The following is a 26,244-nucleotide window of genomic DNA, read 5'->3' as shown; positions in this document are numbered from 1 at the left end:
TACATATTACCTACAAATACTAATGACATCGCACCGTCATACACACCGCATACAAGCTTCACAATGTGTGAAACGGGCCTCACGGAGTTGGAAGTTAAGGTTTTGAGAGCCAGAGATGACAATTTAATGAGCTGAAACAAACATAAAAGTCAACTTGAACTAAGACGTTCTAATATGCATATTTTTGCCTGATTATAAATGCGTGTGGCACAGAAATCCGTCTGTTGCAATGCAGAGACCCAGTGGCAATGCACTATCATATTGAAGTTGCTAGCTGTATGCCAAGATAATTTAGGATTTTGTGTTGACAGTTTAAAAGCATCTGGCTCATATTACAGTGCTTGCAGAATTATGCAGTCTCATAAATTCTGGCATCCATTGTTATTTGTGCAGCCACAGTTAATTATTCTTTTCTGTGCTAATTATGTTCTTCTACAATTCCACTGAATATTATATATTATGGTCATTTAAAAGTGACCTAAATAATAATTTCCTGGTTATTTTTAATTCAGACTGGTCTTGTTGTGTCCTTGGAAATGCACAGTCTTTATGGGACTTTTTGAGCTTTTTTCTAGTTCCTGGAAGCATTCCAGTCTCTTTGATGTGTTTGTGTTTTGTTGTAATTGCATCCACTGGCTCCTTTAGTTGTTATTCACCTCTATTCTTCGCAACAATCAAACAAACACTAGGGGACAAATCTCTGTAAATGCTTTGTGGTATAATCTCCTTTAAAATCACATGACTGATGAGAATTTGTATGGCAGGTGAGAATGATTTTCTCTTTTTAGAGCATTTCATTTAAAATATCAGTTCCTTTGTGACTGTAACAGTTGTTTTGACAGTTCGGTGTGCTGCATTATGAATGAGTACAACTGACTTACACACTCTGTGGAGCACAGCAAGTGTACAGTTCAGCATTTTGTTGGTCATATTACTTCTGGTAAAGGAATTTTGAGAGATTCAAAAGTACTACGTGCTTTATTTTTTTTAGGCTGGACAAATGGACTGAATAGTGCATACAGTATATTAAACTTACTTCTAGGGATGAAGAACAGGTGCAGACTTGGCTTTCGTTTTCACATATCTGACCATCTATCCCATATTAGGCCTCAAATCCATCATGAAGAAGAATGACTGTCCTGACAAGCAGGGCAACGGGGGAGCGAAGAAGAACTTGAAGTTTGTTGGTGTAAATGGAGGGTATGTTGGGTTTCTTTATGTTCATACTATGAATATTTGGCATATTTATCTGCATGCAGCATTACAGTTTATATGGATGGTAATGCTTTTCATAAAATCACCTACCATCTGTGTAGAAGTTATAAAATAATGTTTAAAGTGAAGTTAGGAAACTCCTAAAAATATAAATAAAGGTTTTGCCTTACATTTACCAATTGCCAGAATCACAGTTGCTGGTGTTTTCATGTGAAGTGTTGATATAGATGAGTCTATTTCATCAACATCCATGACATCAGATGTCTGGCCTGTCCTTTTGCATCCCTTAATCTGTTTCATCCTTCATCAAGGTGCTCTGTTAGAAATGGGCCATGAGGTGTCTGTATTGTTTTCTGTGAGATCTGTTGCATGATGAGCGAGGCCTAGTGAGATGACACGAAAAAAAAAGTCCTCTCTCTGTCCCTCTCTCTCTTGCTGTGTCTGTTTCTGTCTGTCACTGTGTGCGGTGAATGATTTGTTAAGCTTGGCAGCAGAGATGGTTCTGTTTCAGGCCGTCAACGAAAAGATAATTATCCTGATAGATTTTGGCGAACAGCTGGCCTTTCGTTTGCCTGATCAGAAAGGAATAATTCTATATCAGCTAAACCGATCTCTTTCTTTAGCCCAGAGAGAGTATTTGAAAGTTGGAGATCTGTAAGTAAACCAGTGGGGTGTGGTGGACGTCTGAAATGAAGTGGCCACATTCTCGCTATGTATGTGTGTGTTTATTTTTAGTCCAATGTAAATAATTGTTTCAGTTGATGGTTTCTGGGCATATAACACTAGTTACCTTAAACTATTTAGTGTTTATAGTTTTATATTAATTTATATATTTTTAATATAAGTATATTATAATAATTAAGTGAATGAGCAATGAGCTCAAGGAATGCAAAAGAGTTCGACTACTTTATCTGCTTATTTTGGACAGACATCTTTAGACCCTTGAGCAGGAAGGCTTCACAATGAATTAATTTGCATTACTGAAGACCAAAACACAAGTTAGTACCTTATCTTATCAGTATGTCAAAACATGCTGGAATAGCTATATCGTGAATTATATCAAGTGACATACATGTGTGACCTTTAATTTATATTGCTGTTTTGAAATATTCTTTGAGACTCAGACCGTGTGGGAGTGTTGGCAGATTTGGCTTGTGTATTAGTCTGATAGACTGTGATTATCCTGAGAGAGGCCTTGCACTGCTGTTGTTCGATGACAGCTGGCGTTTTTAGAATTTGCACACAGTTTTGACCTAAACCACCATAATATCATTTCATTCTGTTATTTAGCTCTGTCAGCCAAGCGCAAACAGCAGTATCAAAGTCACTGAATCCTCGCCTTTGGCTGACCAGCATATTCATTTTCTGTCCAATTCTCTTTTTTATAAGCCGTATGCAAAGCTATTGCATTAATCACGTTTCAAAATCTTAATTACTAAGATGTTAGCAGCATAATAAACCTATGCATGGCACTCTTGTCTCTAATCTGAAGTACTCAAAAGAGGCCCTCATGCTCAACACCCTAATAAATGTGTAGTCACCTGACCTGCTGCTATAGGCCTCCATTCACCCATGTCCTTGTGGGAATGCCATTCCTCTTGCCTATCTGAAAACATCCATGAAGGAGCAGCATTCTTCAGACTGGCTCAACACATAAGAACCCCTCAGACCCCACAGTGGTCTCTCTCATTTGAACAGCTTGTATAAACACTTGGATTGTGCATGTCCATTCACAACAGACAGATTACATTTGTTTGCCATTAGCGGTAAGGACTGTCGAAACCAAAAATAGATTTAAAGACCTTTTTTAATATAAACCAGAGCTTACACATAAAATACAATAAATGCAAATAAAATGGTAAAACAAAATTGGTAAGTATTATTATTACTCTGTAAAAAGTGATCTGTTGGCACTTAAAAAAATGAGGAAACCTGTTGCCTTAAAATTATTTAGTAATAAACTTCATGCATAATTGAAAAAAATAAGTAATGTGAGCTTGACGATTCCACATAACTTAATTTTTTCAATTACGCATGACATGTATTTACTTCATAATTTTAATGCAACGGGTTTCCTCACTTTATTAAGTGTTAACAGATCACAGTTTATTATTATTATTATAAACATTATGGTCATAGATAATTAAATGAAATACAATAAAAGGACAGGAAAAAAAACTAATTAAAATGGCAAACATTATTATTATTATATATTTTGAAGCACACATGGTCAGGTGGTATTTGTCGTAACTAAACACAGGCTTGTCTGATTTCAAATCCTACTAATAGAACGTTTGCAAATGCAAAATGGGTTACAATCAAAAGAACCCCCTTGATTTAAATGATCTGTGTGTCCAGCTATGAGACCACCTCCAGTGAGGACTCCAGTGGGGAGGAGGATCAGGACGAGGTTGAGGAGGTGGATAGCTCGGAGCCTGAGGTGGAGCAGGGAGAGGAGAGTGGAACGGCCCAGGAGGAGGCTGCTGCTACTGGGGAGCAAGGTGATGGGGTTCAGGCAGAGGTGGCAGAGGGCTCTGAAGAGCCTGATGCAGGCCAGGCCGCCATGAGTCCCCAGGAGGAGCAGCCTGTCAGGTGAGATGGAGGGCCGTGGTCAAAAGAGTTACAGGTTTTTATGTTTACGTAAGTCCCTATGGCTTAAAGGTAGGGTAGGTCAGAATTGTCTAAAAAAAACTTTTATTCAAATTTGTTTAAACTGTCTTTATATATCAATACATAATTAAAATGCAAGTACTCTGAAATAGAGAGTATACAAAACTGAGTGACTATAGTGTATTTAATCTTCAATAAACACAGCTCATTAATTTCATTCACGCCCACCTAAAAACGGGTGCGCGACTGCGCGCACGTGGGCAGAGCCAGTAATAGCGGCGGTAGTCATGGCGACGGAGAGTGACAGTCGCGCAAGCCAATCACTTGTTTCGTCCCGGTAGGAATTAATGAGCTGTGTTTTTTGAAGATTAAATACACTATAGTCACTCAATTTTTATACTCTCTTTTTCAAAGAGCTTACATTTTAATTATGTATTGGTATATAAAGACAGTTTAAGCCAATTTGAAAAAAAGTTCTTTAGACAAGTCTTACCTACACAACCTTTAAGTCGTCAGTCGGGAGTTTTATGGGAGTTATATATATGCAATCATCACAACCTTCCAAGAGTATTTTAGGATGATCCACATGATTCCACATGATTATTCTGTACTAGTCCCCTTTACTTTTTCAACCTGTTGTGAAAAGCTCATTAGCTAATAATATGAGCTGGCTTAACACATGAAAGTGTGCAGTGACCATGTTTCCCAAGGCAGGTGCCTCTGTTATGAATAGGACACAATCCTGCCTTTTGTTCTGCCCTTCATCTGGCAGGAAAGTACAAGCATTGAGTGACAGGTTTAATATGCCCAGTGACTGCGGTCCACTTAAAGAACTGCATCACAACAAAAGGCTGAACCATTTAAACCATATGAACATATGGGGAAAGCAAAGGGTATGGTCTTCTTTTATGATTATCTAAACACACTATTTCATTAGAATATGTATTATTTTGGAGTAGGGAAATGTTATAATTATATACATTCCCAAAATTATTTCAGATTTTGTGGGTGAGTTGGCAGACAAACACATGGCTGATGATGTTGAAATTCTTCTGCATACATCCTCCTCACACACAAGATGCAAAGATATATTTATATCACACTTCAGTTTTAATTTTATATAAATAAAACCATATTAAATTCACCTGAGATACATAATGGATCTTCTTGTGCAACTTGTTCCGACCAATACTTTCTAATATGGTTTATGAAAAACAGGAAAGTGTCAAAATTTGGGGTTAGCAATAAAGCTTTTTTTTCTGAAAGAAATTACTTTTATTCAGCGAGGATACATTAAATTGATCAATCATGTCAGTAAATACTGTACATTTATAATGTTGCAAAAGAATATTTCAAATAAATGCTGTTCTTTTGAACTTTATTTGAATGTCCATGGTTTTCACCAAACTATTAAGCAGCACTGTTTCCACCATTGATAATAATAAGTTACTTGAGCACCAAATCAGCATCTTAGAAGTATTTTTTGAAGGATCATGTGACACTGAAGACTGAAGGAATAGATTACATTTTAAAATATAAAACTGTTATTTTAAAATGTAATAATATTCCACAATATTACTGTTTTTACTTTATTTTTGACCAAATAAATGCAGCCTTGGTTAGTATAAGAGACTTTATAAAAAAATATTCAGATCTAACTGACCCCAAACTTTTGTATGTTTGTGTAGGTAGGCCCACCACTAGTACACAAGAGTCTGAAACACATACATAAATCTGTAGACATATGAACACAATTCATACTCCTCAAGGGACAGAACTTTTCCAGAAACTGCATGTGCCAAGTTGTTATGAAGATGTTTGAGCCATTCAGATATTGGTAACCATTTGCTTGAGACGCCAGTCCAATATGAGCCACTCTCAACTAATGTTACCAAGATTCAAATTACCAAAATGCATTGTATTTCATTATGTATCAAATACAGATTTCTGTTGAGGCTCAGGTGTGCAGCCAATCTGTATTTGAAAATGATTTTACATACCGGTTGAAAAACTACTGCATGATTTAATATTTTTTTTTTTATATTAGCTTCTTTTTGTCTCTCTCTGTAAACAGTTAGATATTTTCTTAAACTGAAAAGACAATGTTATATCTTGTTCATGAGTTTAATATGCCCCTTTGATTTAAATTACAGCTCAATCTGTGTCGTTGCAGTGAGTTAGTTGATAAGAACTTCATGGCTGCTTGTCATTTCCTGAAGGATCGCATGGCTGAGGTTGCTGCCCCAAATAAAGACATGGTAAGACATATAAATATATAAAACTTGAATCATTGCCTTTAATGCACAATGGAAAGTCATTTTTCTGTCTTTTCAATTTAACACAAAAATGAACATACTTTAATATAGATGTACGTTTAATTTGACTTACCGGTAATAGACTTTAGTGAGCTGACTCTTGCCTGTGTGAATCTCAGAGGCAGGTTCTGATGGTGTTATATCAGGAGTGGTTCCGTGTGTCCAGTCAGAAGGAGTCACAGGCTGAAACAGTCACACTTCACCTGAGAGAGGTGGGCTTCCACACTCCCACTCTACTGCGCTATATAGTGAACCTGGCTGATGGTAATGGCAACATGGCTCTGCACTACAGTGTGTCCCATTCCAACTTCTCTGTGGTCAAGCTTTTACTAGACACAGGTGAGAGACTGTTTAGACCTGAGGCAAGATGAACCTGAGCATTTTTTATTATTATTATTGAGAATTTAAAGTGGTGTTTTGAAGAAGTGTTTTTTTTACAGCAGATGCCAATATCTATCTATCTATCTATCTATCTATCTATCTATCTATCTATCTATCTATCTATCTATCTATCTATCTAGTATCTATAGTCTTGTCTTTTTTCTTTATATCGCAATTTTACTGTAATTCGATGACAGACCAACAGTAAAAGTGTAACTGTGAATTTTGTCCAGTCTCTTGCAATCAATATCCCAAATAGAGTAATGTGTAAATGTGCACTGTTGAAATATATATATGCCAGATAAAGTGCAGTCTTGTGCTTTTACAGTCTATGGCATTTACCATAATTTAGTTTACATCTAGTTTATTTTACATCTAGTTTAATTTAGTTTATATCATTGTGTAACATGACTAAGCATTTTGACTATCTTGTTTGTGAACAATGACAAATGGACTTGCCATTCTGATGGCACTGCTATGTTCATACACCTTTACTTTTGAGAGATGAACTAAAGATTTTGAGCAAGTTATGGCTTTTGCAGGTAATCCATAGTGTGGTGCTGTTTGTACAGATTGTTTTGAGAAATGTACTTTCTGGTTTGCAAATATTAGGAATGATTCGAGAAATGTACCAAAGCAACTAAGATTTTAACTATGATTTACATTTCTAGCAGCAGTTTCCACTTTTGTCATATGTGTGTGTATCAATACATTTATATTTTGGCATGAAAACGGTTTAAATCTCAAGTTCCATTTCTCACTCTCTCTTTAACTTCAAACCTTTGAATATACCAACGTTTTCTTTAATTGTATGTCCACCAGGACTGTGTGAGGTGGATCACCAGAACAAGGCCGGCTACACGGCTATAATGTTGGCAGCTCTTACTGCGGCAGAAAGCCCTGAGGACATGGAGGTGGCTCAGCAGCTTCTGAGAATGGGCAAAATCAATGCACGAGCCAGCCAGGTACACACAGCAAGACGCCACAACATCCGGTACTGCAAGAACACACATACAATTTGTTACTTATGTAGGCCACTTGTTATACCAGACAGACAATTCTCAATGATTTAACTTGTACAAATTCTCTATGAGTGCAGCGATGAGTTATGTAGCACATAATTTCTTTGATTATAGGGTATGATAAAGGTCGTTTTTTATAAATAAGACTCTTTTTCATTACTCCCCACTAGTCAGGGCAAACAGCACTGATGCTTGCAGTTAGTCATGGGCGGACAATGATGGTCCAGGTTCTTCTGGACTGCGGGGCTGATGTGAACATACAGGACCGGGATGGGTCCACTGCTCTGATGTGTGCCTGTGAGCACGGTCATACTGAGATAGCCAAAATGCTGCTGGAGAGACCAGAGTGTGACATGTCACCCATAGATAAGGTGAGAGAGACACTGATTCAGTTGCTATTTAAAATCAAGACATCTACAAACAAAAAACAACATTTTAGGCCACCGCATTTCCGCATCCCGCATCCCACCTAACTAGAAATGTGATATGTACTCATTTTAATTTCTCTGCTCCTTTTTTTCCATATGCATGTTAGCAAAATAGTTGTTTTGACAAGTGTGCAACACTTAACAATGCAAGACCTAAAATAAATTCTGACACATGTGATTTTTGTGGAGAAAACAGGAAACTTTGATCCTCTGTGCTGTCATAATAGAGCTATGTGAAGCCATGGGTTAATTCATGAAGCCTTGCTTTATTTCAAGAAGATACAACACTGCCACTTAGTGGTAAAAATTAGTTACTTCAGGTTTTTGGTGTTTGTTTAAGTTAGGTCATTACTATTCATTGGTCTAGAATAGATTGTACATTTATTATTAGTAGGAAATATATTTTAACATACATGCCGTAAGATAATTAAGCAATAATAATAAAATATAAACTATAAAAGTTTGGGGTCAGTAAGATTTTTTTTTACGAATTTCTAAATACTTTTATTCAGCAAGGACACATTACATTGACAGTAAAGACATTCATAGCGTTACAAAGATTTCTATTACAAATGCTATTCTTTTGAGCTTTCTATTTATCAAAGAAGCCTGAAAAAAATCACAATGTTTCTTGAGAACCAAATCAGCATATTAAAATGATTTCTGAAGGATCATGTGACACTGAAGACTGGAGTAATGATGCTGAAAATTCAGCTTTGCCATCACAGGAATATATTACATTACAAATTAAAATGGAAAGTTCTTTTAAATTGTAATAATATCTAATATTATTACTGTATTTATTTATTTATTTAGTTCATTTTTGTTTAATGCAGCCTTGGTGGACATAATACACTTTTTTCAAAACACAATTAAAAAATCTTACCAAACCCAAACTTTTGAATGGTATTGTATATATTTTTATAACATAAATGCATCAAGCTAATTAAGCAAAAAAAAAAAAAAATTAATAAAATAATAATAATCTGAATATCAAACTACTTAATGCTTCCTGCTTCATACTTATCCCAATATTGTTTGCCTTTTTAAATAGATTCATGACTTTTTTATGTATCAATCTCTCCAAATCTTTAATCCATCCACCAGGCTTTGGAGTGTCTGATGGAGCCATAAAAAAATTATCTTTTATAATTTTATCAAAATATTCACAAAGTCTGTGTTCCCATTTGAAACTCTTTAATCACTTGTAGGATCTACACAAATTAGGCAGATGCTAACGTGGGCAGGTTGCATGACATGCCGTCATCCTCAAAAACCACAAACATGCCTTTCAAAATCATTTACATGCCATTTCTTTCCCTCTATAGGACGGACACACAGCTTTGTCAGTAGCCATGAAGGCGTCCCACTCTGAGATTGTTGATCTTCTGAAAGCTCGTGCTGATCCAGCCACAGTTACAGATCCTACAGCTCCGCTCTGAGTCCAGTGGACTTGTCTTCATGTCCAACTGGCTCTGCCAGAATCGTCTTTCTTCTGCCTCAACCTGACTCGCTGGCCAGGCCAACAGTCAACTATAGAGAGACAGCAATTGCCAGTAATTCGCAGATTCTCTGTTTGAGAAACGGCCAATGAGAAATGTACTTCCGTACGCCAATCAAAGATGCCATGGAGGGTGGGCTTCCCTAAACTCCCCAGAAGGTCCCCATTTGTCCTGAAGCACAGCTACTGTAGCTATTTAGCAGGCATGGTACATTGTTACATGTTTTAGCCTTCTATTTTCAGGTAATGTGACTATATTTTTGTCAGGCGATGAAAAGTAATCTACGAATGTTATTAAAGAAGTGATCAGATACACACTATATTTATTTTTTATTGCACTTTTCTGTAATATTTCCCCCCAGAAGTATCCAAGGCCTGTCTTAGTATAACTTGATGTGTCTTCCTATATATATATGAGGGTGTTTTTGGGTCAGGCCCAGTACCGAACCATTCCTTGCCTTTCCAGAGGGAACATTGAAAGGAGTTTTACAGTCAAACACTTGTGTTGCCAGTTTGTATCCCATCATAGTTTCTTTATTCCCCAACAGAGAGCCAATCACTAAAAAAAATTGAGATAAAAGCCTTGCTTTCATTGTTAATTATTTTTTGGTAATATATCATTGATCTGAATGAATAAAATCTTGTTTTTGTCCTATTTTTCTCCTCACCCAAAGAAAAAAGAAGGGTGTGCAATATAGCTATCATAACTTCAATGACAAGTAATTACAGCAAACAGTCCCGATTGAATCACTGTCAAAGTTTACCATATACTCTAACCTTCTGCAATATTAACTTTACAACTTATTTAAAAAAGTGTATATTTAACAAAGATTTGCAGATACAAGTTTTAAAGTTCCCCTGCAGACAGATTTAAGCAGCACATTATAATGGACTGGGCTATAGTTGTATTCTCTGTACATTGTGCCTGCTGAAAATTAAGACATCAGAAGTTGTGATGAAGAGATATGTTTAACGACAAATCAGTAACCCAGCTGGACAAAGTATGAATCTATATATGTATACTGTGCAACAGTATCTTGTGGAAGGTGCTGTGAATTAACACCCTGAAATGTAATGACTATTTATTTCCAATTCTATATTTTTGAGTATATACAAGTATATGCATGGATAAAATATTGACTTAATAAAAACATGCATTTTGTATTTGTCCTTTCTGTGTGGTTTGAAAAAATATTTACTTACCTAATACAGTTTATCAAGAGTAAGAAGCAGATCACAAATGAAATTCTTGAAAGTACTAAAATATCTAGAGTAGATATCATTCAGGGATTCTGGGAGAAAAAAAACTTTTCCACAAATTTAATTAAGCAGCACAACTGTTTTCAACATTGATAATAATAAAATAATAATAGGCTACATGTTTCTTGAGCACCAAATCGTATTAGAATGGTTTCTGAAGGATCATGTGACTGAAGACTGGAGTAATGATGCTGAAAAATCAGCTTTGTCATCACAGAAATAAATTATATGTTAAATTATATATAAAATAAAGATCAGTTCATTTAAATTGTAATGCAATTTCACAATATTGCTGTTTTCACTGAATATTTTATAAAATAAATGCAGCTTTAGTGGGTATAAGAGACTTCTTTCACATTAAAAAATAAAACTTCCTTTCAAACTGCAGTTTATTCTAAAGGAATAGCTACATTTCCAAGGGGATTTTACGAGAATTTACCTTGCTTACTGACATATTTTTGGAAAGTTATTCTCGGTTTACAGGAAATCCAAAACATAAACAACAAGGTCTATCTATGTAGTTATGCAATATGTGGCGAGCACGATGAGGTCGAGAGCCGTGGGAGAACGGCGCGAGGCCGGTGGCCTGATTGATAATGAGCGACACGTGCGCGACGCAACGGTCTCGTATCTCTCACGGAGGAGCGGAAGCATAAAAGGAGGAGCGACGACAGTGGTGATCGAGAGAGGAACAGGCCTGATCTTATGTTAAAGTGTTGAATGTTCGCCGGTTCCCGCCTCCTTAATAAGTGTAGTAAATTCCCATTAAATTTCCCCTGGGTGCATAAGCGATGGGTAAAATATATTTTGGCTAAGGCGAGCTGCTGAAAGATTTGTCTGGTCTCTCACTCTCAGGTGTGATGGCTCAGGCTGAGTCTGATGCTGAGTTGGCAGGTCTGCTTTCCCAGGCAGCCATGAGCATCGGGCGGGAGTGAAACCCTCTGCCCTGTCCCAAGTGCTCGCGGCTGGATGATTGGTTTCTGGGCTCGAAGCATGGCCGCTTTGCCCAGCCCAAGTTCCATTCTTCCTGGAAGTGCATGGTGAGCTCGCCATTGCCAGAGAATTCTGTGTGATCGCAAACACGTCCCGGGATTGATCCTGGGTTGAGGACCTAGTAACATTGCCGGGATCAGTCCCGGAAGCCACCTAACCCAACTACAATAATTGAACACTAAATAACCGTTACAGTATTAATGACAGCAAAGTAGTCTGTTGTCTTGGTATGCTACAAACCAGCTTAAAATTTCAGCAATTATTTTGTATAAATGTGACCATATTTGCCTTCTCTGACAAAATACGACACCTCTCCTGACATTTTGCACGTTCTGCAAAGGAAAAACTCTCAGATGGTGTCAATTTGTAATACCGCATTACTGACAAGCCAACCACAGAGAAATGCAGGCAACCGCGGTATTCACGTTTTTTAATAAGGCTATGCCCTTCTTGTTTTACACGTTGTGCATGTGTATTAAATGTTAATATAATGTATAAATGTAATACAATTAATAATGATAACATACTCACATATGGAGCGGAATCAAAGCAACCTCCGTCTCTGTTTTTAGGCCTTCCCGCTTAGCTCACTCCAGCCCTGGAAAGCTTTTCTAATATACATTTTCTAATATTAATGCAGGTCCTAAATCTCTTTCCTGACCATAACCCTTCATTTTCCAGTACTATTCTTATGAGCTTTTTTTCTTTTGTAATGTCTCTCAGCCATCTCTCTTTCTACAGTCTTTCTTCAAATCTCCCTCTTGCTCGTTCTCTCTCCTCCACCGCCATACGCCCCCTAATGCTGATTGGCTACACGTGTGTTATTGTGTCTGTTCGGCCAACTTTCAAACAGCGTTTTTCAAATATTGCTTACCAGTAATTTCCCGTGAATGTCGTCAGCACTGTTCAATGTATTAAAACAATGACATTGATCTCTAGGAAGTGAAGCATCAGCTTCAGCGTTGCCCATGCAACGCATTGCTGGTCAGCCGAGCCTTGAAAAGTAGTGCTTAAAGTTCAAATAATTTCAACACCTTGTTTCATTACATCTATCTTCGAATAAATCCGCCGTTTTGAACATGTTAGTTGAATGAATGAATGAATGAATGAATGAATATCCGTAACGAAGGTCCTCCTTTTCGGGTTGTCTCTGTCTCCTCACGTCTTCCTTTGCCCATCTCAAGGAAGTTCACACACTCAACTACCTCAAGTAGCGAGAACGCAGGGACCTGGGGCCTATACCATGAAGCCGGTTTAGGTGGCTAGCCCGATATGTTTCAGTTTAGTTTGCGCCAACCCTGGGTTTTAGGCACCATGAAAGTGGTTTGGATTTTAGTGTTCATCGCCATAGTAACACGGCTAACCTTGTCCGGGGCAGGTTATGTTCCAGCTAAGAGGTTGGAAACCGAACTTGGACCAATCAGCTGTGGGCAAAGTGACACATAGGGCCCTATTTTGAAACGCAAGTGTCAAAGCGCAAAGCGCAAGTAACTTTGTGGGCGGATCCCGGGTGCTGTTACTATTTTACCGGCGGAATAAATGACTCTTGCGCCCGACGCAAATCTAAAATGGGTTGGTCAGAAGTAGCTGCATTATTCATAGGTGTGGTTTGGACGTAACGTGAAATAAACCAATCAGAGCGTCCTCTCACATTCCCTTTAAGAGCAGACGCTCTTGTTCCATGGCGGATTGCTATTATAACGCCGGAGCGTTATATTGCCAAGCGCACGCCAGGAGCAGTTCACAGCCCGAGGAGACCGGCGCTCTCACCAGGGCCGTAAAACACAGAGATGTGACATTGTATGGGGATGGGAGAGACCCACTCAAATTAGGTTAAACGGTTAAACAGGCGTATAATAATTTGGGTAAATGTGTAAGCTAGATTTATGCCTATTTTTTCACATCTTCATGGACACAACAATGATTTTCCTCGTGTGTTAATATTTTCCTTGTAATAATTTGTATGATTTGCAAAAATGAAACCTGCTGCTTCTGTTTAGATTAGAGAATCAAAGTGAGCGTTGTTCACACGCTACATAATGGCCAAGCATGCGCCCTTAAAATAGCATATGACTAACGTGCCACTGTCTTTAGACTAGGTTTTTCCTGGTCAGAGGCGGAATTGTTTTCTAAAACGGCAAAATAGCATCAGGGAACGTTTGCGCCGAAACACGCCTCGTCTTTTCGCTAAACCGCCCCCGGGAGCGCAAATCCATTCCCTAATTTACCGACGTGCGTCTGTGGAGGGAAAATCCGCTGTGCGCGAGTGCAAACTAAGAATGATACATGCATCGGTGTACAAAGTCAATTGCGCTGGGTGCAAGATAGGGTCCATAAAGTCACTCCACCTGTTTCCACTCCAAATTTGAGATCACTACAAAGCAAATGATTTTTAAAGACAAAATCGTCTGGCTTTTAATAATGGTTATTTAGAATAATAATTTTGTATGATTTAGATACTATTTATGTAATTATTGTACCCATAATCGATCACACGTGTACAATTTTAGTTTAGAAATTATTGTTACACACAGTTTAATTGAATAAATATATAAAGGTGATATAAATACGCTTTAGAATCAATAGATTAAGTTATAAAATGACTACATGTGAGTTAAAATGTTACATTTTCTCTACCTTTATCAAATGTATAAACTTTAACTTCACAACTTTTACTTGCACTGATATAGCAAGACTTTTTCTTTTAGTTGTCCTCTTTCATAGACTGCTATTTTCTTCTTGCTGTGTAAATTTGTTTGAGAGACAGCACATCCTGATCCAATAGATTGATCGGACCAGTGACTGAGGAGCGCAAAAGAGCCATACCTTTATTGTACTGCTCCACACACAAACACACAACACACAGATCGTGTGTGTCCTCGGCTGTCAAAAACCTGAGACACGGAGGCACACACTTCCTGAAACGCTTGTTTGAGTCTGTATCCATAACAATAGCCTTCACCATGTGCTAATACAAACTGGTCCTTCAGACAAAAAATATGATGACATTGAAGGGGCCCTCTTACAGTCATCGGCGCTCCAGTAATAGCGTCACAGACTGTCGTCGGTCGTGTTTGCACACGTGCTTCAGACACCGGTCAAGCTGATGGTGTTCCCCATAGCATCAATTCAAGATGCAGTGTTGAGTTCCACTTTGAAAGGGAACAAAGTAGTATTATAAAGGCGTCCCCACAGTACGTGAAAAGGGTCCAATTTCCTTTTGCATTCATTACATGGAAAAAAGATGCCAGTATATTCTTCAACATTTCTGTATTTGTGTTTAATGGAGGATAACAAGTCATACAGATTTTGAACATTATGAAGGGGAGTACATTATGAAATTGTATTGTTTGAATGGCTTCAGAAGACTCTTCTAAAAAAAGTTATAATGGTCTTTTTGGTTTTGAAAATTCATGTTTGGGTGAAAAAGCACATGTGGCATCTGGGTCTTGTGATATCTGGGCTAAGTATGTTGAAGTTCCTTTCTTTGTACTATCATCATCATCACAATCTTAATCAACCTAGAGTTGAGATCATTTTAAGTTTTTAATTGCAGAGCCTGAAAAACATAAACCCTTATTTAGGTTACTTTTACTTATATAACATATATTTCATCAGGCAAAATAAAAATGTGATTTGAAAAAGTGGTTTAAACATGAGAAACAATAATGTTGCAATGCCATATTCAATTTACTGTATTAATCGGTATACAAACAATATACAGTATACAAATATTTATCCTAATGACAAAATAATAATTTAGTTTCCCTTTGTATGAAAACAGATCTTTGTATAACTGTACCAGAATATCAAATTCAGGGTAGTCTCTTGGTGCCCTGTCTGTGGTGAAAAACCAACCATCACAAAACATTCAGACCCATTGTCATTTTGTTCCTCATATTTTAATTTGGATTGTATAAGGAAAGTATATAAAAAATGTGATATGATGAGAACATGTTTTTGGAAGACTCTTTATATGTCTGTAATGTATTCATTTCTAAAACTAACATAAGACAAACAAAAATGTTTTTAATAATTGTTTTAATAAAATGTTGATTTTGGATGTAGTGTCATTGTTGTCCATAGTTTTCAAAGAATTTCAAAGCAGATGAAGTTTAGAATGGATTTAAGAGGTAGGGAAGAGTAAACAATGAGCCGAGACTATCAATTTCATATCACTTCATCACACTCATACTGGATTCACGGAATGATTATGCCTTCTTCATATATATTGTTTTTTGTTGCTGTCGTTGCTGACAAAGGTTAAACTAATCCAATGATTAGTATAACAGTAGTTAAAAAAATATGAACACAATGCTTCATATTTTTCTGCGGTTTTCTGTAGTGACTAGGGGTGCTTGAGCAATACTGTAGCTCACAAGAGCAGTATGTAATGCGAATTGAAGCTAATGCAACAAGTTCTTGTGCAGGATACAAAATATTGGGGAGAACAAAACATTGTTCAAGCTACAGGCCATACTGTAATACAAATATTTTGAAAATATAAAAATACGTGAGCTTAGAATTATAAGGTTCTATCTCCACTTTTGGTCGAAATTGAGTTTTTGACATAATCGGATCCATTAGGTGTTTATTAATGCCTGTGTGGTGTTATTTTTGAAAAAAAAAATGTTTTGTTAGTAGTTATTAATAAAATAAAAGTGTTCCATCTCAGTTTTGCCATATGGAATGTAAAAACTTTGATGCTCAATATCTCAGAACTACCCTAAACGGAGATAGAACCTTATAATTCTAAGCTCACGAATATACATAAAAAAATTATTTTGAAGTATGATACCTTTATAAAATTATGAACCCGGACACTTGCGATATGAACATGACTTCCCCTGGCAATCAATACCAAGCTTCTCTTTTTGTGTACTTCACAAAAAATAATGCATCTTAATTAAAACCACCCCTACCAACTCCCCTTTATAAGAGATGCAGTTAGATGTTCAACAACACATTTACTTCACTCCACAGGCGTTTCAACATGAAGTTTTTCTTAGGACTCCTTCTCACCTTTTCATTCCTCCACTCAGGTATGCTCCAGCAACAGGTGTACAATTGCTTTACTGAATCTAATTAAAAGTTTTGTTTTAATGATTTTGAATATTTCTTCTTTAAATGTCACACTCATTTATTTTTGTTTTTGTTGAACAGTTCGCATGCTGCAGTGTTTTTTGTGTGACTCTACACTCTGTGAGAAGCCATTTTTAACTGACTGTCTCCCAAATCAATATTGTGCCACCCTGAGGACTGATGGAACTTTTTCAGGTGTTTATGACATGTCTAATAGTCTTTCTTTATTTAATATTCTAACATTTCGAAACATTGATTATACAAAAAAACAACAGCAAAAAAATAAAAAACTATACACTATTCCTTATTCCTGCACTGTAAAAAATGTGGCTGCGATTAGTTAAAATTTGTTGAGATAACTTAAATATCCAACTTAACCAAACTAAACTAAAGTTAACTAAACTTAATATTTTAAGTCAAGCTTGAACACATACTTTTTAAAGTTGAAACAATGTTGGATTCTAAGTTGTGCTAAATAATCGCAGCTATTTTTTTTACAGTGTGTTAGAAAGAGTAATGTTATGGAATACATGCACAGTCCTCTTACATTTGTGTTGCATTGTTTCTCTGGATTAGGTTTTAATTTTACAGTAGTAGAGAGGTTTTGCCTATTGAATGCTGTTTGTGCGCTGCTGAATGCAAATGGCACAGAATTCATTGCTTCAGTTGCTGTTGGGCAGACAAGTGTAACTGCAACCCTCTCCTGCTGCAACACTAATGGATGTAACAAGAATAATTTTGATGGTAAGATCATTTTTAAATGCATCTAATACAGTGTTTTGATCAAAACATTATTATTAAAATTAGTAAAGAACAGTATTTGGACCTGTATATCTGATTTGCTTAATGATCAATTTGCTGATAATTAACAACAAGGTACATTTGAAATGTTTGGAAGACTTTCTATGTCTGCAAATACTATTTGAAAAATGATTAACCCTTTAGTGCAACTCTGATTTTTAGCACCAAACAAAACCCCAAATGGACTGAAGTGTAAGTCATGCCGCAGCTTTTATGATAAACAGTGTGATTCTGATCTGGTCTGTGTGGGTAATCAGGACCGCTGCCTCAACGACACAGGTGAGACAGATATATCAGTCATATCAATAATACATTAAGAGTGTTTTGAGAAACGACAGCATTTATAATATCTGAAAATGTCAAAATATTTATCTGGAACTGACCCTAATCAGTGTTATTTTGTTTTATTTGTTGTATGTCTCAGCTTCTTCGTTACCTTTTGATTATGATTTTGGAAACAACACCTTGAACGGTTGTATCTCAAGAACTCTTTGTCAGCCTTCAAACTATGGAAATGTGAAATGCTATGAAGGGAGCTTCTACAACAATGGTGCCATTTGGTTGAGTGATGTCAACTTCAGTCTCCCACTTCTGAGCTTTATTACCATTGTTTTGTTGCTGTAGGATAACTTAAATATCAGAATATCATATAAAAATCCTTGGCTCCATATAGTTAGATTTTAACTTGCTATCCATTTCAGCTTTTGTTACTTGCACTATGATTCAAAAGTTTGGGAATCAGTAAGATTAAAAAATATATATATATTATTCAGGAAGAATGCATGGAAGTGATCAAAAGTGACAGTAGATCATTATAATGTTTATATTATTTTTATTTTAAAAATGTTATTTCTAACTTCAATTATTTTCGACATTCATAATAATACTTTTGTCTTGAGCAGCAAATCAGCATATTCAAATTATTTCTGAAGGATCATGTGACACTGAAGAGTAACAGCTGCCTAAAATTCAGTTTTACCATCACAGGAATAAATGACATTTAAAATATATTAAAAAGAAAACAATTATTTTAAATGGTAATAATATTTCACGATACTACCGCCAGTATATTCTACTACTTCTTTTTTTACTGCATTTTTTATTAAATAATTTGCAGGCTTAGTGTGCAAGGCACTTTTTTTTTAAAACAAATATCTTACCCCCAAACTTCTGAACTGAAAGTAGTATAGGAATAGTTTGTATCTGAGCTATTATCTGGGGAAAGGGGATTATGTAAGCTGTTTATTTAAATGTCACTTAAAGGGGTATTATGGAACTTTTCCCCCCAAATAAACGTAACAATAGCCTTTTTATTTTACCATTTATGACTCAAACATCTCCTGATGAGCATACTGACACCTTGTCTGCTCACAGTGGGTGCACCTATAAGCCTGTATCCTATTTTTCCTATTTTCTGTCGGGTCGGATTTTTCCCGCGCTATCTGCGGATGTGACGTCAAGCGCGTTCATGTTAAACGTTTCAGATCACTCAGAACACTTATCTCAAACAATATATGTATTTGACTGTTCTTACCTCTGTAAACATAATGTTGACCTCCTTGCAGCAGATGACTTGTGAAGTGTGCACGTACGAGCGAGCAGAAAGGAAGAGCAGTTCTGTTTTTTGGCCACAGGTGTCAGTCGCGAGTTTAAATTTCAGAAAAACGCATATAGCTTCTTTAAATCATAGAACATGTTTGTGGTATAATATTTGCAAACTAAGTTTCTCTTGTCAGGTTTCAAATAAGCGGAAGTTAAAAGATTGCACTTGCAATTTTTTTCACAAACAACATTACATGTTTACCTTAAGTATCCAGACGTATATTAAACGCATATCACAGTCTGGATGCTTACAATTTTACAATCTTCTTAGCAGAAAGGCTGGGAACATTTGTTTGTACGATGTGGACAACAATTGTCTTGTGTTTGGTGAGGCTTGAGCAAGTCAAACGGCGTCAAAAACGTTGCTAAGATGCCCTGGGAGGTTATTAGTGGACATTGCACTTATATAGCTGTTTGGTGTCTGTATATGCAAATAATAAATTACATTGCAAACTGTATGCTAGTAAACTAATTGCTATGTGCCATTATTACTTTAAACAATTCAAAATGTGTGTGCTTCTGTTAGATGACGTTTGTAGCCATATTGCTGCAATCCTTGTTGCTGTGGAAGTGGAACAGTATGTAAGATAATATAAATGACAATATATTATGCAAAATATGTTTTCAAGTTGTAAAACCGCACTAAATCGAGCCAACACTCAAACTGTAACTTAAACCAGCTTAGTTTAGTGAACATGCTTAAGTGTATTTAAAACTGCACTGTAAAATAAAGTGTGGCATATTTACATGATTTCTCAAATGAACTTATAGATTATAGCTAGCTATTATGAACACTTATTAACATCTTAAATACTAAGAATTATATGCTCCTTCAGCAACAGCTGTGTAATTTATAAATCAGTCCACACCCTAACCAAACTGTAATTTAAATGGTTCTAATAATTCCAATGTAATTGAACATTAAACACAATTACACATCAAGTCATCCTCTTTTCTCATTTTCTCAAAAACACATAAAATAACACTTAATTTCAACATTTATTCTCTCTTAAAGGGATAGTTCACTTTAAAATTAAAATTCTGTCATCATTTACTCACCCTCAAGTTGTTTCAAACCTGTATTCATTTATTTCTTCTGTTTAACACAAAGAAAGATATTTTGAAGAATGTCAGTAACCAAACAGTAGTCTGTACCCATTGACTTCCATAGTATTTTTTTTCCTACTATGGAAGTCAATGGGTACAGTACTGTTTGGTTACTGACATTCTTCAAAATATCTTTCTTTGTGTTCAGCAGAAGAAATAAATTAATACAGGTTTGAAACAACTTGAGGGTGAGTAAATGATGACAGAATTTTAATTTTAAAGTGAACTATCCCTTTAATTCAGCTATATCCAAAGCATGCTGGGAACTAAGCATCGCCCAGTTTCAGTTAATGCAACACAAATCATTCATGTAATCCAACACAAACAGATTAAGTAAACTTAAATTGTACATATATTTAAGCAGATTGAACACAATCCAATTAGGTTTGGACAAAATGTATAGCAATTGTGTTGCTTAAGCTCGTTTTAATGAAGCAATTTGAATAAGCAGCCAAAATTGTTCTGTGCCATATATTTAAAGCATCCCAGAACAGACTTTCCAAAACACGAAATGAAAGACTTTGCCTTTAGATTAACTTTATATTTTCTTACAGATGCCATGCACCTTGCCACCTTCTTCGCATGCCGTCCTCACCCAATACGTTGGAAATCGTCACATCCTTTTTTTTTATCGCAAAATGAAACACTTTACATTAGCTTAACAATTGATAGTTAAGGGAGAACTCCGGTCAATTTTAACATTGAGCTTAATTTTTTGTAAATTTGGAGTGCTGTCAATACAGAGAACAATGACAAAAATCGGTGTTGCCTACACCGTGTTATCCTCTTTTTAAAATGTGCACCCTATTGACTTGAATGGGGTCTAATTTTAAACCTGCTTTTATTTCTCTTATCATCCTTGATGTGTCATACAAGTGCCCAGCCATGTTGAGTGATTCCTTCAGAGTGAACACGAGTGAATCTGACTGCAGGAGATGTGAAAGATATTAATAAAAATTATGTTATATCAGCCAGCGCACATACCTGTATTTAGTTCCTGTTTTCGGTCGAAGTCCAAAGTAGTCGATTGTCGAGTTCACGCGCATAGGTTTAGTTACCTATGATCACGCGCGTGAACTCGACAATCAACTACTTTCAGTCAGTTCGAATAATCAAATGTAACAATTTATTATGTCAGGTAAATGTATCATGCCAATTACATTATCAATTCAAAGATAATCGATACAAAACATCAAATGCTGTGGAATAAAGAGAAGAGATGCGAACCCAACATTAGGAAATACATGATGCTGAGAGTCCCGGCGAGCGGCTCTCAACATTCACGGGCTGATCTGAGATACAGAAGGCCCCGAATCCCCTGCTGCACTTCATTATATAGACACCATCGGTTACTCCTTTTGGGGGTATAGGAGAACGTTTGTCTGATCATCTTCCTTCGTGCGCCAGTTATCTCTAAACTCTTAAAAACCTTATTACATTTTGCTTTACTTTGGAAATGAGACATTTGTATCAGTCACCCTGAGACATGTTAAATGATACTAAATATGTATAATACTTGATGATAATCATTCCCATTAAACTATATATATTCTTGGGTAAATTTCAGGTGATAGAGAGAGGATGAGGGAATAAAATGTAGATTAGGATGACAGAGGTGCGACTTTCGTCCTTAGTGCACTAGGGGGAGTTCAAATGTTAATTTGCAGCAAGGTCCTTTGTCCACTCGAGGAGTGGTCGTTCCTCAACTAGTTTTTCCAGTCTTATACAGTCACATTCAGATATGCAATGCAACACACACACACATTAACATGTCCAATAACTTACATGCCATGACATGCCATAGACTTGCTGCAGGTGGCATGCGAATAAACTACAGTGTCCATAATGTAAGACACATGCATGATTGCATGTATACCTTAATCATTTTTGGGTCACAAAAAACACTCATTACAGGCATTTATCTCAAATGAAGGCAAAAGAAACCTAATACTATTCTAGTGAAACTTCTCCACATGTGGTGTGAAAAGGTGTTGCCATCCTGTTTGCCTGCTGTTTACTACACGCTCTAGCTCTTTCATTTCTTTCATGCCCCAATCTCTTGCTTTATTTTTATTTGTTACGGAGGACTTCCCAATATATATTTTATGTCATACTCTGGAGGCTTTTACCATAAATTATACAGACACACTAAGCTCTCCATTTGCAGGACAGATGTTATTTTTCACTGAGAGAAAGAATGGGGCCTGCTTCATAATTTAGAGGTCATGCTGTCCAGTCTCAAGAATAAATAAATAACAAATAAACATACAAACAAACAAAAAAATCAGTCCACACACACACACACACACACACACACACACACACACACACACACACACACACACACACACACACACACACACACACACACACACACACACACACACACACACACACACACACACACACACACACACACACACACACAAATATATGGACATATAAAGCATGATATCATGGGCATATGCACAATTAAATAAATGTTTCCAAAAATGTAGAATTACTGTAAAATAAGAAAATCAAGTTATACAGGATGGTAGTTAGATAACATCTCCATATGTGCATGAAAAAAAGCACATAGAAATGATCAACAATATTCAACATTCAACAGTCTAAGATGTACCCGGACCTTTGTGGTTAGTGTTGGCAAAACTTGCTCGCTTCACCCTGTGGTGGGAAAAGGACGGAAAGCTATGCTCACTATATCAGTGCACAGTGGATTTCCCAGGTTTTTACATAGCAGTCCCATAAAATGTGCATGAACGTGACTGTCAAAGAATAAAGACACCAAGTGTCTCCCTCCCCTGGTAGTGAGGATGCCTTTAGACTGTGTGTGTGCCTCTCTCTCATTTATTCATGATGGGAATATTTAGACACTAGGTCACCTGGCTATCTGTCATACCATGGATGAAGACGAAGAGACAGATATGTAGTGTGTGTGTGTGTGTGTGTGTGTCAGGGCTCGGAAAGGTTAGGATGACTAGGAGGAAGAAAGGTTTCAGCAACAGGATGATCAGATGTTTAGGTGTAAAATTCTCTGTGAAAAATAAATAAAATCAAATGGCAGATATTTTGAACAAAATTACAATATCTGATAGGCCTATGCTAAATAGACTCTCACTTTCTCTAAATGTGCTCGCCAATGTCGAAAATATAGAGATGGCCAATAAAATCAAAGAAGGCGGGACTGTAGGCTACTCTCTTTCTGTCACTGTCACACGCAACGAGAGTTCATGGAAAGAAAAATGTAAGTAGATTTAAGTATTAGACAGCTGTTTTACGATAAAAAAATCTTCATCAACCAACAGTTATAGCCATGATGCAAACCAGTTTTCCTTTTTATGAAATTTCGCCGATTTGAATTGAAATTATGGGATAATTCATGATTAATTAATAACTGCATGTGACGAGACAAGAAACGTTTGCATTTTCGACATATTCGACATACGAATGAATATAAGTAAATATGTGCATTTGTCACGAGAAAGGCTGACATGGAGGAGCATTTAGTCCCTAAATCGCGAACCTCTAGGGAATCACCTGTTTACACCCCTAAAAAAACCAAAACAAAAAAAACCCCGGCAGAACAAAGGAGAGTCTGTTGACAAAAAGAGAATGTAACAGAGTTTGAATCAACACTGGCTTGGCTTTTCAGAGATGGTGCAAACTGATGGATTTGAAATGTTGTAAAAGAGATGCAGAGTTGCAGAGTTGTTTTATTAGGCTACTCAACAGGTGAGAAAAAGGTATTTTATTGTACAGATCAATTGCCATATGTAGCTCTCTAACAGAGTTCATTGTAAAGCATTATCAATTGGAAAGGGTAATAATATTCATCCTCAGTCACGCAGAGCCGAAGCACAAGCAAAACAATGTTCTTCTGCAAAATGCATGGGTTTTGTTTTTTAACCGCTACAGGCCCAAAAGACACGCAGTGTACCTTTCCTGCTATTCAAATTTTAGGAAATGTGATATGATTGGACAAATCTCTTATTCCATTATTTCTGAATAGCTACTCATTTTTCCAAATTGAACATTCACACGCACTTAAACCAAAACATTTGTAAAATTTGTCACCTAACAAGCAGAAGTATACTCATAAAACAAGGATTTTAAAAAGGACTAACAGCAGGAAGCATAATACAATGGTTTAATTTATTAAATTTCTGTACAAAACAAGGAAAACAGCTCTCTATTACAATTGTTAGATGTTCCATGTTTACATTGCAGTACAAACTTATTCTTATTATTATCCTTTTTTTTATAGATGGTAATGAAACAGAAAGACTAACACCTTTTTAGATTGAATATATTTCAATGTAAATTGCTGTCTAATTCAGTTTTCTTATGAATTTAATTTGATCAATTTTTAAAAGAGTATGTAAATATGTGCAAACTTACATTTAAGTATGTCGTTGGTGGTTGTGTCTGAGAAAATAATTAATATAATTTGAAAGTGGTCATTGAATGCATTCAGCACCAAAGGATTGAACGCAATGATATACACAAAGACTGCTGTTTTGCATACTTGAATAAGTGACCTAAGTATAGAAAAATTGGACTCAGTGTTTGTAAAAAATAAAACAACAACAACAACAGCAACACCCTGTAACTATCAAACCGAGACATAGGCTATGATCAAACCCGCCTGTCTCCATAATCCAGCTCTTGTCCACATGAGGGAGCTGTTCCCAAACAAAACCAACAGTTAAACAGGGTACCAGGAAAAACACGTACCTCAAGAGTCAGTCATAGCCAAGAATTAGACAAATCATTAGACAAAAAATCATTGTCTTAACACCTTTCGTTTTTTAAACCTGATTTTGGACATATTTATTCTTAATTCTCTTCGTTATTTTACAAGCTTTAAAAAACACATTATTAGGGACAGGGAACCCATCATGATCGACAAATGAAAAGGTTATGTGTAGGCTATAATGTTAAAAAGTTGTACAAGTAATGCTAAAATTGACCGTTGTTAAAACCACTATCATCAAGAAAAGAGAAGAAAAAAAAGTGAAAAAAAGATTGATAGATAATAATAACTATAAAATATGAATACATCTTTCAAACACTTTTGTTTATTTACAGTATACAGTAGCAAAAAGGCCCAATATAAATTATCGTCAACATGGTGATTTTTTTATAGGCGACAATGCCATGCGAACAAACTTGATAAATAATATGCAAACAATTTAATAAACGCACTAGACATGAATTTTAAATACTCAGGGATGTTCATGGAAATTTCTTCGCGCATATGTCTCAGGAGTTGACTTTCTTCTGCTCCTGTCCCAAACGCTCTTGCCTCGAGACATGATGCTCAAGGTATATACAGGCACGCGCTGACAGCCGTCACTGTGGTTCGTGATAATGCTGTGGTCTAACCTGAGATGAAATGGGACAGGTCCTGGCGCCAGCCTCCTACACTTTAACAGAACAGTGAGGCTTCCCTCAGCTAGTGTGCCTGAAAAAAAATGACTTGGATTGAAAGTCGCCTATTTGACGGCGAACTGACTATTTGCTATTAAACATATACACTGTACATCAACTATTTATTTTCTGTTGGTCCTTGATTAGCACAAAAAAATTGGTTTTTGTCATGAAAATTGACAGTCCTTCTCTGACTGTTGTGTCATTCATATATATACAGTATATACTTCAAAATACTTTAAAAATACTAGATGATGTTATATTACAACTGATAACAGCATTTTTAAACTAATAATTTCTAACCCTGGTCTCAACGCAGTAGAACTGATTGATATCTTCCTAAAGATATATATGATATTTTACAGTTTTCCAAATGATTTATGTACGTACAGAGAAAGTGAGAGTGCATGGGACTTAAAGAGTCAAGGGTCTGGCAGCTGGGGCCGGATGGAAGTGGCGAGATAAGGGCCCGGATATAAAAGGGGTCATGGGGC

The 26,244-nt window shown here is 36.4% G+C and overlaps 2 protein-coding genes across 4 annotated transcripts in view; both read left to right on the top strand.

The window, feature by feature from the left end:
- kank4 (KN motif and ankyrin repeat domains 4) overlaps window positions 1–10,643 on the top strand; it is a 49,571-nt gene extending 38,928 nt beyond the window's left edge. For all 3 annotated transcript variants that reach the window (XM_079628634.1, XM_079628635.1, XM_079628636.1), the window contains 7 exons: window positions 1,107–1,200; window positions 3,574–3,807; window positions 5,999–6,083; window positions 6,260–6,479; window positions 7,344–7,486; window positions 7,714–7,914; window positions 9,300–10,643. In XM_079628634.1, the coding sequence (XP_079484760.1) occupies window positions 1,107–1,200; window positions 3,574–3,807; window positions 5,999–6,083; window positions 6,260–6,479; window positions 7,344–7,486; window positions 7,714–7,914; window positions 9,300–9,413 (1,091 nt within the window). In that variant the 3' untranslated portion in view covers window positions 9,414–10,643. The remainder of the gene's footprint in view (window positions 1–1,106; window positions 1,201–3,573; window positions 3,808–5,998; window positions 6,084–6,259; window positions 6,480–7,343; window positions 7,487–7,713; window positions 7,915–9,299) is intronic.
- A 6,048-nt stretch (window positions 10,644–16,691) lies between these two features.
- LOC307007285 (uncharacterized protein) lies at window positions 16,692–20,150 on the top strand. Its single transcript, XM_079629099.1, has 5 exons — window positions 16,692–16,767; window positions 16,889–17,002; window positions 17,384–17,551; window positions 17,771–17,887; window positions 18,033–20,150. Exons 1-5 carry the CDS (start codon window positions 16,719–16,721, stop codon window positions 18,230–18,232), a joined length of 648 nt encoding a protein of 215 aa, XP_079485225.1. The 5' UTR covers window positions 16,692–16,718; the 3' UTR covers window positions 18,233–20,150.
- Window positions 20,151–26,244: the final 6,094 nt, after the last annotated feature.

The sequence above is a fragment of the Phoxinus phoxinus genome, assembly GCF_949152265.1.
Source record: "Phoxinus phoxinus genome assembly, chromosome: 11".
In the NCBI taxonomy this organism is placed as follows: domain Eukaryota; kingdom Metazoa; phylum Chordata; class Actinopteri; order Cypriniformes; family Leuciscidae; genus Phoxinus; species Phoxinus phoxinus.
The sequence above is the reverse complement of the archived record's forward strand: the minus strand, read 5'-3'. Positions and strand labels throughout refer to the sequence as shown.